Source organism: Micromys minutus (assembly GCF_963924665.1).
Source record: "Micromys minutus genome assembly, chromosome: 1".
Taxonomy (NCBI): Eukaryota; Metazoa; Chordata; class Mammalia; order Rodentia; family Muridae; genus Micromys; species Micromys minutus.
The window spans coordinates 46,867,548-46,883,645 of NC_137969.1; the positions used below are offsets into that span (position 1 = coordinate 46,867,548).

At 44.1% G+C, this 16,098-nt stretch overlaps 1 protein-coding gene across 7 annotated transcripts in view; it reads left to right on the plus strand.

Moving 5' to 3' along the window:
• Positions 1 to 16,098, plus strand: part of BCL11A (BCL11 transcription factor A) — a gene marked incomplete at both ends in the record, with an annotated part of 92,368 nt that overhangs the window by 74,188 nt on the left and 2,082 nt on the right. The window contains 3 exons of one of the 7 annotated variants that reach the window (XM_080940195.1): positions 3,504 to 3,605; positions 8,427 to 8,569; positions 9,107 to 10,169. In XM_080940195.1, the coding sequence (XP_080796321.1) occupies positions 3,504 to 3,605; positions 8,427 to 8,569; positions 9,107 to 10,169 (1,308 nt within the window). Of the gene's footprint in view, positions 1 to 3,503; positions 3,606 to 8,426; positions 10,448 to 16,098 lie in introns of those variants that run through there. The other 6 variants (XM_080940194.1, XM_080940196.1, XM_080940192.1 and 3 more) reach the window with 6 other exon arrangements.

Consider the following 16,098-nt stretch of genomic DNA (forward strand, 5'->3'; position numbering starts at 1 on the left):
GGACATTAGGCTGCCCCCACCCCTTGTCTCTATCAGGATGACCACGACCCCGTGCTAGTTCCTAAAATAAATTACCAGCTAGGGCAACACTTTGCTCCCGCTGAGCTGGTTTGTCTGCAGAGGAAGCAGAGGTAGAGGATGTGATAGTGGGGTGGTCACAAGCTCTTGCTGCAGAGCAGGTACTGTGTTCCAGTTTAGGGCACGTGTGTGTGTGTGTGTGTGTGTGTGTGTGTGTGTGTGTGTCAGTGTCCTTAGGCATCCTGAAAGCCTTGTCACATAGATAGGCTGACCCGCCCCAGTAGAGGTTGGTAACTCTGCCCAGTGAATTAGAAGAATGAGAATTTGCTTTTTTATTTTTAAATTAGTATTACGTATTTTTGGTATGGGGGAGGGCTGCACATGTGTCATGACATATGGAGATCTGAGGACAACTTGTGGGAGTCAGTTCTCAGGCTTGGCAACAAACACATTTACAATCACTGGCTTTCTCTTTGGCCCAAGAGAACCTTCTTTATTGGCACTTCCTATCAAGTGACAAGCACAGCAGAGGGAGCAGAGAAGGGGGGAGACACACACTGGCATCTGGGAACTAAGTCAGGTCTTTACTATGTTAGGACTATGCGCAGGACCATGGGCAAGACCTTTACTTTCAAGCTTCCAGGCTCCCATCTGTACAACGAAGACACAGATGGGTGAGCCTTGAGGTTTCATACAACGCCAAGAACAAAATTCCAAACAAACTAAGGTGGTTACTCGCATGCTTTGGTCACTGAGACCTCACCGGTCCCTGCTGCTCTGAGGTGACCTTGTTTCTTGCTAACAGGTTACCAGGCATCTGGCAGTGCACACGTACCATCCAGCTGAAATCTGGCTAACAGCTCTCCCATTCCTTGTTGGGGATACTGGATTAGGGTATCTTCCCAAAGTGGGCAGGGAGTTCGAAGTTGGGCTCTCCCCATGCAGGGGTTCAAGGACCTTGTTGCTATTGTGCTGGGGTCACAGAAGTACCTCAGGCATGTAGTTTTCTGGGAAAAGAATTTCATGCTTTGCCGCCGCAGAAAAGCTCACAGAGGCAAGAACAGGTGCAAGAATGGATTCTCAGGTTTCTCCTTGAAAACTTCAAGAACTTAGCTGACAGTTGATTTTTTTTATCCCCCCCACTCCCAATTTAGCACAAACAACAAAAGGTACACCTATTTGTTTCTTCAACCAAGTCTCCCACAGTTACAGGTTCCTTTTTGTGGTTTTATTTGGGCTTTGGTCCAAGAGGAGGCAGTGTCTTCATAGATGGCCTAAGGCAGGTTCTCAAATTTCCAAATGCCTTGGCTCTTTATTTATTACAGTCCCTCACATTGGGGTGCCCCTAACCATAAATTATTTGATTGTTATATCATAACTCCAATTTTGTTACTGATATGAATTTCAGTGTAAGTATCTGGCAGTGTGGCATATCTAATATACGACCCCTATGAAAGGCTAATTCAAGCTCTCACCCAAGGGGTCTTGGCCTACAGGTTGAGAACGTAAGGCTTGGTATGCCACCATCAAAGCCCAGCAATAGCAGGTTTCTTCTGCAGGCCATTGTGATCCATCAGGTTCCTCATAAAAGGGATCTGGCTCCACAGTCCTGTCTTGCACTTGGTGACATGTGTATAAAGTGATCTCAATGAATTTCTTACTCTTTTCTCTACTTGTGACTGCTTTTCACCTAATTTTTCAAGTGACTCTGTGTGCCCTTGCATAAAACAAATACACAAATCAAACATTTACTTAAGATACACTATAAGACAATTTCTTCTTAAGCAATTATTTGGTATGCATATAATCTTAACATTTATTATAGACTAAAGCAAATTTGCATATTAATGAGATAGAGGAGTTTATTTTTACATAAATAATGAAATCTTGGCTTTGTGTTTTGTACTACAGGATGGAGAGCATCTCAGTGTTTTTCAGAGTTCACTTATATTTTAATTTTATGATCACTGATACTGAGAACCCACTTCTCACAAATATGTAGCTCAAAGTGGCAGAAGTATGTTCTAAGGCTGTTTCAGAAGTTGTTGGAAATTCTATCCTAATTCAAAGCCAAAATTAGATTGATTTGTTTTTCTCCTCTGAAACTCAAAAGTTAGTGATTCAAGTATTGTTTAAAATAAAATATTCTCTGCATCACCGTTCTAATCTGCCGTGTGGAAGACTGCAGAGGGGAAAGTATGAGGCCTCTGTTTTCTGTGACTAAAGCATTGTGTTCCCATAAGAGCAGACAACTCTGTGTGCAGTAAAAGGCTGCAGCTGCGAGCGCACCGTGACCCTGAGTCTGCGCCAGGCAGGTGGTGACATGCACGAGGTAACGTGCACATGCTGTGTTTTGGAACCAAGGCCTCAGCAACATGCAACATTGGGCAACTTCCAGCAACTTGTGAGGCAGCCTTAGACAAACTTGTGCCACTCTGAATGACATATGTATGAAAAGTGGGTTCTCAGGGCTAAGTGTTTGACCCCATGTGGGGTTGCGACCCAGTGTCCTGGATCTACTCGCTGGCCATACTTTCCAGGGCTGTTCCAATTCGTGTCCCTGCTCACTCACCATCAAACTCAGCTTTTCTGAACTCCAACATGCGGCCTTTACCTGTCTCCCCCATCACGAGGTCATCCTCTCCTGGGGCAGTGAGCTGGGAAGTGTTTGGGAAGATGGACACTGTGCACAGGGTTCCCAGGGCTAAAGGTGCTCGTGGCTCTGTGATGCACACTCAGTGGTGAGAACTCACCTTGTCTTCGCGTGTGCAGTGGAGGGCAGAGCCTAGGCCTTAGGTTTGATGGTTACTGCTCCCCCCCCTCACTTTGTTGCATTACCCTGAAGGGATGTAAGGGTCTTGTCCAGAGTCATTTAAATGCTAAAAGTCATTGCTCATTCCTCATAGCTTTGTACTGTAGAGAGGCACGCCTCCATGCAGTCCGCACTGACAGGACTCTGGAGTGCAGCCTGCCAAATCCTGAGATACCTGCTGTTTGAGGAAGCTAAAGAGTGCTGTTCTCTGAAAGAGAGTGTGGGCTGCAACCCCACTCATTTCCTATTAGCCAGTTGTTTGCATGGGGTTTGCCGAAAGTTGCTGGGTGCATGTGAACCAGCCTTGCAGATAAATTCCGTCTTTTTTCCTCTGGCCTACCCATCATATTACCAATTTTCTCCTTGCTATTTATATGTATCTTGTAACAATCAACCACCAACAAATAAGCAAAGGGACCTGAGAACCAGCCCCTGCTTCATACTTCAAACCAACCCCTTCCTTGTTGTCCAAAAAGACCAAAATTAAAAACAAAACAAAACCGGTGGGGAACAGCTCTCCACTGTTGTTTGTTTTGGGCCCTGGGCCTGGTACTATCTGCAAGGCTGCTGTAATGATGTTAATCTATTTTAATGGAAGGGAAATGTGATATCCTGTGGTTTATGATGCTCATTGTTTATGGCGATGGTGCTTGATTCTGGGTTTCTTTCACAGATAAACTTCTGCACTGGAGGGGCCTGTCCTCTCCTCGGTCTGCACACGGAGCTCTAATCCCCACGCCCGGGATGAGTGCAGAATATGCCCCGCAGGGTATTTGTAAGTTGAACATTATCTCTTCTACGAATGTCTGTGTGTACAGAGATGAGAGTTTCTGGAAATTAGCCTTATGTTTTAAGCACTGAAGGGGGTTTTGAAACACAGACTGGCACCTGCATGTGTATTAATCCACTACTCAGTTGGCCCCAGCTCTTCTCCCACCCATAGCCCCTGAGTGACTTTCCCTCCCCTTCGGGATTCTTCCCCCTGGTCTTACCTGGCTCCATGACTGGTGGCTAGAACACCTATGTGTGCACAGCTAATTGATTGCTGGACACTCACTCCTATGGCCTCATGGATTCTGCTTTGACATGATTGTCTGGCACGCATCCTTGGGAGGAGCCAAAATCACAGGCAACTTATGCCGGAGGTATTATAATGCATGCTACTTATGCATTCATGTGTGTATCTGAAAGTGGTATATTTACAGGTACATATGGTATATTATATGTGTACATATATACATACATTCAGGTGCACAACACATAGAATTTTTGACTTTCTCCTTTTTGCAGAGGAAGATGTGCAGAGATGTAGGTAAAATGAGAAGCACCATGCCGCCTTCTTACACGCATATCTCTACCACCACTAACTTTTATAGCAGGGATATCTTTATGAAATTCAGATTTATTTATTTATAAACATGTTTTCTGAAAGACATCTTAGAAGCTAAGTGGGCTTTCTTCTCTGTGTAAAAAAGTGTGTGGCATGAATCACGAATGGCCAAAGTATTTGAAGGAGGAGTTCATTCCAACCCGAGAGAGAGAGAGAGAGAGAGAGAGAGAGAGAGAGAGAGAGAGAGAGAGAGAGAGGGAGGACACATAATATGTCAGTTAATGTTTATTTTAAGGAGCATAACAAGGTGTAGGACACAAAAGCTAAGGCTATCAAGGAGGCCTCTTCTCAGGGGCTGGTCATTAGCCTCAGCCATCTTGGGAATGGTGTCTTAAAGACAGGTCACGCACCTGGAGAGTAGATTCCAAATCTCCTAGTAATCCCAGGTAACGGACATTTTCCAGGATTTCACAAGCCCCTGGGTCCCAAGGGCTAGGTGGTACTGGTGGGCACTAAGGCACCTCATCTTCTCCCCAGCTGGGCCTGAGCCTGCCTTAGGTCACAGAACACAGAAAGCTTAGGTGTTGACTTCACAGATTCTACTCTGTAAGACAGCTGGGCGGAGAGCAGTTTTTCTTCCATTAGGGGTGTCTGGGGTCTGCACTTGGCTGAGAAGAGGACTTGAGGGGGTCAGTGGAGGCAGGAGGCTGAGAGGCCAAGGGCTGCTGTCTAAGGGCAGCTTGGCGCTCTTGAGGCCTGGGAGCTGCAGTTGGCAGTCCTACCCCTTCCACAGTCCTCACCTAGTGCACACTTCCCTACAGGAGTAGTCAGAAGAAGGCATGTGCCAATGGCTGAGGGCACCACACAGCACTAGGACAAAGCTAGTGCTCCTCCTCTTCAGCTACGTGGACCAGACTTCCTTGGGTTTCAGGGCCCTTGGCCTTGTGGCCTCCTTGACTGTAAAGGAGTAACAGTGACTCAATTCCCCACTTGACTCTGTTGCCAAAGCCTGCATTGAGGCTGTCAAACAGTGCTGGGAGCGTAATCTGATACACACACACACACACACACACACACACACACACACACACACACACATACACACACACACACACTTCTTTCAATGTCCTGTTTTCAATGCTTGCTTCACATTCAGGAATCCCGAGGCCTCGGAACTTTTCACTTGGGCACCAAGTCACAAGCTAGGAAATGGCACTCAGGGGCCCTGTCACATGACTGTCTCACATTGGTGACACTTTTAGAAATGGAGACCATTCCTTCTCATAAAATGATTTTTTTTTTTTTTAAAGGCAGTAAGTAGGCAGGCTAACAGCTGGGTTTAACCCTCTCAGTGCCTTGAGTTCTTGTACTGGGGAGGTGGCGGGGCTCAGTTTATTGCATTAAATCAAAACAATCCTGGTAAATGCCCAATGAAGCTCTCAAAGCGAGAAGTTGATTTTTATCAGAGTAAATGAAGAATATTATTATATTTTACGCATCAATAAATCAATGTAGCCCTAATTTTGCCATGCTGGAAATCAATTCTGCTCTTTATAAACCATCAAAGATGTTATGAACAAAGTCATTTCACAAATTACAGCGAGTACATTTATTGATGAGTGCAGTTTAGGAATTTAGAGTCTGTGAGCGCTGTAATATAATGTGCACCAGCACGGATGAAGTGAAAGGCAGATTATATGGTGAGATGGCAATGCATCGTTTGCTATTAGTGGACTGGTAATAATTACCAGTTTCCGAGCGTCTTTCCATGTAGTCCTGAGTCACTGACATTGTGATTACAGTAGGTGCCCTTGTGCTCTGGAATATCTAGTTGATGGGAACATGGGAGGGCGATAGTGAAGGTGGTGTGTGTGCTCATTATAAGTTCAGAGCTGTATCCTCTGGCCGTGTGTGTGTGTGTGTGTGTGTGTGTGTTTATTCAGGGGTGGGGGTGTGAGGGGGCAGCATCATAATGTTAACCTTCTGTAGCACAACCAGACAACTGGCTCTGAAAAAGTTTTAAAAAGCAAAATAAAATGGGCTCTCCTTAAGTCTCTTAGGAAGCTAACAGATGACTCTCCATGTGCTTAGTATGCCCAGAATTTGGCTCATTATTGGGGCTTCATTTTGGCACACTTGAATCCGTCATTGCTAATTATGGACCCATTCCCAGCCTTTAAGAGATTATAAGGGTCAAATATGATTTTAAGGCATTTGGGGTGATGAAAGTATTAAGGGTTGGCTTCAGCTGACTGAAGCCCCTTCTTAGTTACAGGCTTGTCTGATTGTTAGGCTAAATATATGATAATGACCCAGAGTCCTAGGGAGGCAAAGAGGAAAGCAAGCCATGGAGGGTCACAGTGGTTGGATCCAGATTTTTTTTTTCCTGGCTATTTAGATCCCAAGTCATTGTTCAACAACAAAAAAATTATGAAAATACTCTCATTGAAGCTTTTTATTTCTCTTTGAAGAAAAGAGGCAGATAATGTGATTCTAATGTCAGCATTTTCTTTCAAAGTCTCTGCCTTCCTTCCTCCCTCCACATTAGACAAATGTTTGAAACCTAATTTTGGTATCTCACCATCTAATCTTGTTAAGGAGGTTTCCCCAGGAGTGGGCTATATTGAGTGAGATTATAAATGCATTGTAAAGTAAATTACAAGGGCAGGGCAGGAGTCCATTGTTTAGACAAGCGCTTGAGCGAGGCTGGCTTGTTTTGGAATATGAGTGTTTGGGGCTCCTGAGAAGACCTTGGCAGCTTTTCTTTCTGACTTGCTAAATGGAGGAATCATATAATTGAAGAATTCCTCGTGCCCACTCCTTAGCTCCCTGGTGAATTTTGCCCCCATTGAAAAAGTTTCTTAGAAATGCTAGCCTTGGGCTTAAGGGACTCTTCTAGGCTCACATAGGGAGAAAGTGTATTTCTCAGTTATAGTTAAAGCCCTTCCCCCAACCCCCCTTTTAGTCCCTGGGCCATTAGCATTAGCTAGTCTTACCCTTGTTCCTAGGCCACTGTCTCTTCTCCATTCTTAAATGCTGCAGTTGGCTGGTAAACTGTTGGTTGGTTACTCCATAAACCCCATATATGTGTACACACGGATAAACATATGTGGGAATATATATTTAAATTTAGCTATCAGGAAAAAAAAATGAATGATTTTGTGAAGTCAAGCTGGCCACCTCTTTGCCAAAGTGGCATTTACCCTTCTCGGGTTCTTTTCAGTAAGAGAGAAACAATGTGACTTGAGCAGGGCCCCTCTCCAGACAGCTTGGCTACAGGCCAAAGAGTTGACTAGCTGAACTGTATCTTTCTGTTTCTTTCTCAACTGGAGCCGAGTCTCAGCTGAGGGTGCAGGATGTTGTATAATTTGGTTCACGTTGTTAGCCTCTCAAAATAATGAGGAGGCGGCTAGGGTAGCATTGCTCAGCCTGCCGCCTGTCATGGTGCTGGCTGCCACTCCTGCTCCTACGACCAGTACGCTGGGTCTACTGAAGCTGGCACCAGTCACCCCTAAGTCTGCTGAACTGGGGCGAATGCCTAAAGATTCAATACAGCTTTTCAGTTAAACAGAATTACATTTTTCTTTTTGAGATTTTAATCACAACACCCCTTGAGATTAAACAGGGGTTGTAGGATGTTCAGGAACAGACAGGGGTAAGAGAGCTTTGCTACTCTCTTCTCCAAAAACCCTTTTTTTGGGTCTTTTGTCATTTTGGCAATACCAACAATTAGTGATTTTCCGTGTTGAACTGTGTAGGGTCAGGGAATTGTATTGATTTTTTGACCGCTTTTTGCTATCTCTATGCAGTGATGTTGCCTTGTTAGAGAGTTAAGCTATCGTACAGCCCACAGGAAAATGGACTAAGACCAGAGGAGTCAGTGACACCAAGCTGACTCCGGCCTTGGTCTTGTGGTGTCTCAGTACCCCATTTAACCGACGAGGCAGTGGCACACAGCTGAAGTGACATTTGCTGAGAGCCCTAGCATGGAGTGCTACTTTTAACAGAGCCTGAACCAGTTAGGACTTTGTGCTATGGGGCTTGGGTATGGAACTCTTGGAACTGAGTTAAATGTCACGAAGACCAATTTGACAAATATTTATTGGGCTCCAGACATGGAAGACAACATGGCACTGGGGTAGGTGGGTGAAGGCTGAGGCCTGAGGGATGGAACCAGGAGAGGCTGGGTGTTGGAACTTGAATAAGCAATTGCTGATGCCTGCCTCAGTGATTAAACATTGATGTTGGTGTTGTATTGTTTTGCAGGTAAAGATGAGCCCAGCAGCTATACATGTACAACTTGCAAACAGCCATTCACCAGTGCATGGTTTCTCTTGCAACACGCACAGAACACTCATGGATTAAGAATCTACTTAGAAAGCGAACACGGAAGTCCCCTGACCCCGCGGGTTGGTATCCCTTCAGGACTAGGTGCAGAATGTCCTTCCCAGCCACCTCTCCATGGGATTCATATTGCAGACAATAACCCCTTTAACCTGCTAAGAATACCAGGATCAGTATCGAGAGAGGCTTCCGGCCTGGCAGAAGGGCGCTTTCCACCCACTCCCCCCCTGTTTAGTCCACCACCGAGACATCACTTGGACCCCCACCGCATAGAGCGCCTGGGGGCGGAAGAGATGGCCCTGGCCACCCATCACCCGAGTGCCTTTGACAGGGTGCTGCGGTTGAATCCAATGGCTATGGAGCCTCCCGCCATGGATTTCTCTAGGAGACTTAGAGAGCTGGCAGGGAACACGTCTAGTCCACCGCTGTCCCCAGGCCGGCCCAGCCCTATGCAAAGGTTACTGCAACCATTCCAGCCAGGTAGCAAGCCACCCTTCCTGGCGACGCCCCCCCTCCCTCCTCTGCAGTCCGCCCCTCCTCCCTCCCAGCCCCCGGTCAAGTCCAAGTCATGCGAGTTCTGCGGCAAGACGTTCAAATTTCAGAGCAACTTGGTGGTACACCGGCGCAGCCATACTGGTGAGAAGCCCTACAAGTGCAACCTCTGCGACCACGCTTGCACACAGGCCAGCAAGCTGAAGCGTCACATGAAGACACACATGCACAAGTCGTCCCCCATGACGGTCAAGTCCGACGACGGCCTCTCCACGGCCAGCTCCCCGGAACCCGGCACCAGCGACCTGGTGGGCAGCGCCAGCAGTGCGCTCAAGTCAGTGGTGGCCAAGTTCAAGAGTGAGAACGACCCCAACTTGATCCCAGAGAATGGGGATGAGGAGGAAGAGGAGGACGAAGAGGAAGAAGAGGAAGAGGAGGAAGAGGAGGAGGAGGAGCTGACGGAGAGCGAGAGGGTGGACTACGGCTTCGGGCTGAGCCTGGAGGCTGCGCGCCACCATGAGAACAGCTCTCGGGGCGCAGTGGTGGGCGTGGGCGACGAGGGCCGCGCCCTGCCGGATGTCATGCAGGGCATGGTGCTCAGCTCCATGCAGCACTTCAGCGAGGCCTTCCACCAGGTCCTGGGCGAGAAGCATAAGCGTAGCCATCTGGCCGAGGCCGAGGGCCATAGGGACACTTGCGACGAAGACTCGGTGGCCGGCGAGTCGGACCGCATAGACGATGGCACTGTTAATGGTCGTGGCTGCTCCCCCGGCGAATCGGCTTCGGGGGGTCTGTCCAAAAAGCTGCTGCTGGGTAGCCCCAGCTCGCTGAGCCCCTTCTCCAAGCGCATCAAGCTGGAGAAGGAGTTTGACCTGCCCCCGGCCGCGATGCCTAACACGGAGAACGTGTACTCGCAGTGGCTTGCTGGCTATGCGGCCTCCAGGCAGCTCAAAGATCCCTTCCTTACCTTCGGAGACTCCAGACAATCGCCTTTTGCCTCCTCGTCAGAGCACTCCTCGGAGAACGGGAGCTTGCGCTTCTCCACGCCGCCCGGGGAGCTGGACGGAGGGATCTCGGGGCGCAGCGGCACGGGAAGTGGAGGGAGCACGCCCCATATTAGTGGTCCGGGCCCGGGCAGGCCCAGCTCAAAAGAGGGCAGACGCAGCGACACTTGTGAGTACTGTGGGAAAGTCTTCAAGAACTGTAGCAATCTCACTGTCCACAGGAGAAGCCACACGGGCGAAAGGCCTTATAAATGCGAGCTGTGCAACTATGCCTGTGCCCAGAGTAGCAAGCTCACCAGGCACATGAAAACGCATGGCCAGGTGGGGAAGGACGTTTACAAATGTGAAATTTGTAAGATGCCTTTTAGCGTGTACAGTACCCTGGAGAAACACATGAAAAAATGGCACAGTGATCGAGTGTTGAATAATGATATAAAAACTGAATAGAGGTATATTAATACCCCTCCCTCACTCCCACCCGTTGCCCCCCTTTTGACCCCTTCCCCGTTTTCCTTCCAGCCCTACTCCCTGTAGGATTTTTTTCTAGTCCCATGTGATCAAACAAACAAACAGACAAACAACAGAAGTAATGGGAGCTAAGAACATGAGCGAGTGCTTGTCACCAGCACACCTGGTTTTTGGTTTGGTTTTGGTTTTTTTTTTTTTAATTTTTTTCCTCTTTTTTCTTTTAAATGTTAAATTCTTTATGTTCTCACCGTTTGAATGCATGTTTGGGGCAATACTATTGCATTTTACGCAAACTTTGAGCCTTTCTCTTGTGCAATAATTTACATGTTGTGTATGTTGGTTTTTTTGTTTTGTTTTTTTTTTGTTGTTGTTGTTTTTTTTTCCCCCCCTTAACTTAGACAGCATGTATGGTATGTTATGGCTGTTTTAAATTGTCCCTAATTCATTATGGGCAAACATGTTGCTGTTTCCAGTTCCGTTCTGGGAGTGTGAGAGAGGGAGGGGGGAAAACCACAAACTATGCTGCATAATTCTGTAATACATATCATGTACAGATTTATTTTATAACATGAGGAGGGAAACAGTGGGTTAACTAACCCTCTACAGACAGAACAGACAGCACTGGAAAACCGTGCTAAATGTCTGTCTCTAAAGGGTGACATGGATTAATTGGAGAGGGAAAAAAGGCCTTGAATCAACAAATTAACAGAAGAACAAGTTTACTCTATCATTTGGCTTTTAAAAAGAGTGCCTTGGATCTATTCAAACCATGTTGATGGTTTTTTTTTTCTGCTTGTTATAAACTTGTAGCTTAATCCAGCATTGGGTGAGGTAATAAACTTTAGGTCCTAGCATGTAAATCTGTGTTGTATTTCTCACAACAATGGCTACCTAAAAATATGACCCATTATGTCCTAGCTAATCCAATTTTTGCCTTTTAACTTTGTGAACAAAAACTGATTCTACCAGTATAAAAGCTACTTTGCTCCTGGCGAGAGCATAAAAGAAATGGGCTGTTTTGCCTAAAGTTTTATTTTATTTTTTAAAAAGGGTTATCAAATTGAATGTGAAACGTGCAAAGGCCCTGGAATGTGATGAAATACATTAGCAAGGAATCTTATGACAATTCTTGTTTAAAATGATACATTTAATGAAATTCTGGCACCAAAAGAAATAGATCCAGCTCCAGTTGGTTGTCGAATGGACAATCAAATGATAAACTTAAGCCCTTTAGAGGACATTTGAAAGAACAGGCTGATATGGTGAGAGAGAGAAAAAAAAAAACAAACAGTAAGTGATTGGTTAGCACAATGTGGTATTGTTTGCCATTTGAAACTAGAACAGGTGTATAAGCGGATAGTGATACAATTATGATACTATGAATCGCTGAGACTTACATTTAATGTGACATTCTTCACAAGAGAAGAGGAAGACCTTTAAGAACAGCAGTATATATATATATATATATGTCCCTGGAAGGTGTACTTCATTTCTTTTCCACACACTGTGTGCTATTTGTGTTAGCATGGGAGAGGATTCATTGTTTTTATTTTATTTTATTCTTTCTTCCTTTTTTTTCTTCCTTGTTTTAAGCTAGCATCTGCCCCAGTTGGTGTTCAAATAGCACTTGACTCTGCCTGTGATACCTGTATCTTTTCTCTAATCAGAGATACAGAGGTTGAGTATAAAATAAACCTGCTCAGATAGGACAATTAAGTGCACTGTACAGTTTTCCCAGTTTACAGGTCTTTATTAAGGGAAACGTTGCAAGGATGCTGAAAAAAATGAACACAATCTCATTGATGAGCATTAAAAAATAATAATAATGATAAACAAACAAACCTAAAAAAGCTAAGACAAACTTTGCCAGCCATTTACTTGACTAATGAGCTTACTCACTCGGACGCAACACTGCAAGCGCTGTGAATGAAAACAACTTAACATAGGAACGAATGACTTCCGCTTCTACAGTGCAAGGATTTTTGTACAAAACTTTTTTAAGTATAAATGTTAAGAAAAAAAATTTTTAAAAAGACACTTCATTATGTTTAGGGGGGAACAACATTTTAGGGTTCCATTGTCTTGGTGGTGTTACAAGACCTGTTATCCATTTAAAAATGGTAGTGGAAATTCTATGCCTTGGATCACACACCGCTCTTCAGGTTGTAAAAAACAAACAAACAAAAAACATACATGGGGAAAGGTTTAAGATTATATAGTACTTAAATATAGGAAAATGCACACTCATGTTGATTCCTATGCTAAAACACATTTATGGTCTTTTTTCTGTATTTCTAGAATGGTATTTGAATTAAATGTTCATCTAGTGTTAGGCACTATAGTATTTATATTGAAGCTTGTATTTTTAACTGTTGCTTGTTCACTCAAAAGGTATCAATGTACCTTTTTGTTAGTAGAAAAAAAAAAAGACAGGCTGCCACAGTATATTTTTTTAATTTGGCAGGATAATATAGTGCAAATTATTTGTATGCTTCAAAAGAGAGAGAGAGAGAGAGAGAGAGAGAGAGAGAGAGAGAGAGAGAGAGAGAGAGAGAGGTGTGACATTGTACAGAGAAGCCATATAATGGCGGTTTGGGGAGCCTGCTAGAATGTCACGTGGATGGCTGTCATAGGGGTTGTACATAACCTTCCCCCTTTCCTGCTGCCATGCTGTATGCTGTACTGCAAGCTAATAGCGTTGGTTTGTTATGTAGTGTGCTTTTGCCCCTCTTCCCCGATCACCCGACATTCCAGCATCTTCCCTTCATATGCAGTAAAAGAAAGAAATTAAAAAAAAAAGGAAAAAAAAAAAAAAAACAATGTTTTGCAGTTTTTTTCATTGCCAAAAACTAAATGGTGCTTTATATTTAGATTGGAAAGGATTTCATATGCAAAGCATATTAAAGAGAAAGCCCGCTTTAGTCAATACTTTTTTGTAAATGGCAATGCAGAATATTTTGTTATTGGCCTTTTCTATTCCTGTAATGAAAGCTGTTTGTCGTAACTTGAAATTTTATCTTTTACTATGGGAGTCACTATTTATTATTGCTTATATGCCCTGTTCAAAACAGAGGCACTTAATTTGATCTTTTATTTTTCTCTGTTTTTATTATTTTTTTTATTTGGATGACCAAAGGTCATTGCAACCTGGCTTTTTACTGTATTTGTTTCTGGTCTTTGTTAAGTTCTATTGGAAAAACCACTGTCTGTGTTTTTTTGGCAGTTGTCTGCATTAACCTGTTCATACACCCATTTTGTCCCTTTATTGAAAAAAAAATAAAAAAATTAAAGTACAATGTAAGCTTCTTGTGTCCTCATTTGACACACTCTGTAAATTACCTGCAACAAAATAACAGGTTTTGAGAGAAGGCCAGTCAGTCTTTTTCAGGGTCATTTCTATGGGCATTTTGATGTGTGTATTATACCCTAAAAGAGCATAATATACTTATTATTATTAACATAGACATCCTTCAAGCCATGGAAGTATTTTAGGCATTTACAGTTTTAGCTCAGTTGGAAGGTAATTTCTGTGCACTGTTCAAAACTTCTGCTCCGTCCTTAGCGGGACCCACTGGGTATCTAGGAGCCCAGGAGCCCCTCAGTTGTCTCCTGTGGATTTTCCGCTGTGCCTGTTGTGTCTAAAAGTCCTTTCTGTTCTTCCATTATTTCCCTGTTTTAGAGAGTGATGCCCAAAGAGGGGGTCCTTAGACAAAAAGCTCCCTATTCTGCATAATGGCCTTTCTTCATAGTGAAAAAGACCTTTCCCCTTAACCCTAAAAATCCAGAAACAAAGGCAGCAAGTGTAGTAAATCTGTCGAATACTAGCAACAACAATAATAAAACAAGGGGAGGATAAATATAGGAAGAACAAACCAGAAACCAGCAGCCAAGGGTGAGTGAGCAAGAGTGAGCTAGGTCTCAGGAGGCCACTGACGAGCACCTAAGATGCACCACGGTTTGCCTTGTGGTTCTGAAATCCTATGGTCTGTACATGCTACAGATTGTTTTGGGGATATATGTTTATATACCTAAAACATATACATAGCTATATGGTTGTATCATGCTGCAGGCAAATGAGGGTTGATAAATAACCCTTCGATGAATTATCTTTGCATATTTCGCAATGGCTTGAAAAGATTAGATTTGTTTAAAAGGTCCTCTCCTTAGAGATCTGTGTTGTTGGTTTTCCCACTCCGGCATGTGCAGTATCAGTTTTAGCTTTATTACATAGCCCGTGCCTCTGTGGTACCGTCTCCATGTTCCCAGTGCAGGTGAATGCATCCAACAGAATTTGTTTTATTTTATTTTTGTAAACCCTCAGACAAAAGCTGTTCTGTTGTCCTCCTGTGGTAGTGTTTTTGTTGCGTGGTTCTTTCCCAATGGTGAGTGTGAAGCAGTCTTTCCATGTGATGCCTCTTATCCGGGGCCAGGAGACTTTTATCTTTTGACATAGAGATAAAGTAAGGTATTTGGTTCTTATTTTTATTTTTTAAGTCCGTTTGAGTGGGAAGACCTGGCCTGGGGGTGTTTGGAGGAATAATTTCATAGGTGCTGAGATGGGTGGAGTAGGACGAGAATCAGGAACCTGTGGAGGACTTGTCAGTTGTCAGTGAACTGAGGAAGGGTACCTGTGTTTTTACTTGGGTATCAAACTGATTCCAAAACAGATAGAACTATTTCCCTGTGCCTTGTCATCTGTGAATGACAAAATGGTGACGTTGGATGCCTCACGATATTAACTATCCATACAGTTTCTGTGTGTCCCTGTTGTGATTCTGAGGGGACCTCGGAGTGCAGCTATGCAGATTTTATATACAGTACTTATTTTAATCCCTCAATATACGATGCTCTTAGCATAATTAGATTTCACATCTTGACAGAATTAATGGTGGATGCGTTATCCTTATAGGTTGAGATATGTTAAATCAAACTGGGAACGGGGAGGGGCACAAATATTAGGTAATAAATCATAGACTAAGTTTGATTTACATGATCCCAAAGTTAAATAAATTTGTTGGGAGACAGCTTCTTCAGGTTCCATCGTCTTCTGACTTACTGCAACCTTACTATAAAATGTTCTTTCTGAAGCTGAACGAGCAATGAGGACATGGAACCAAGAATGGAACTTCCACATGACACTCCCCGTCCTGACCCTGAACCCTTTCACTTGTACTGGGACCCAAAGACAAAAGTGTCCCACAGTGGCATTCCTGCCACTGAGAATTCTCGGCCAAGTCCAGCAAGTCCTGGTACGCCAGTGGGACGCATGTGACCCCCTGGTACCTAGGATGCTCCAAAGGGATTTTTTTTAAAGCCCTCTCTTTGGGAAAAAATCTTAACAAGCAGGAATACAGCAAATACTATTGTTCTACATTTTAATCCCTAACTTCTCCAGTGTGAGTGGACCCTTTCTGAGACCATTTTCTCCCCGGCTTGTAGAATCTTCAGAAAGTCAAATCCAACACATTCAAAAGGTTTCTAAGACATTGGGTGAACAAGGTACCTCTAGTGTACCAGCCATGGCAGGAAGTGTGAAGTAGTTGATTTCTTTCCCCTGGAGTGTTCTGTGGATAAAACTGTTTATTTAAATACCAATTTTGTATATGCAATAAACCCATATTGTATATACT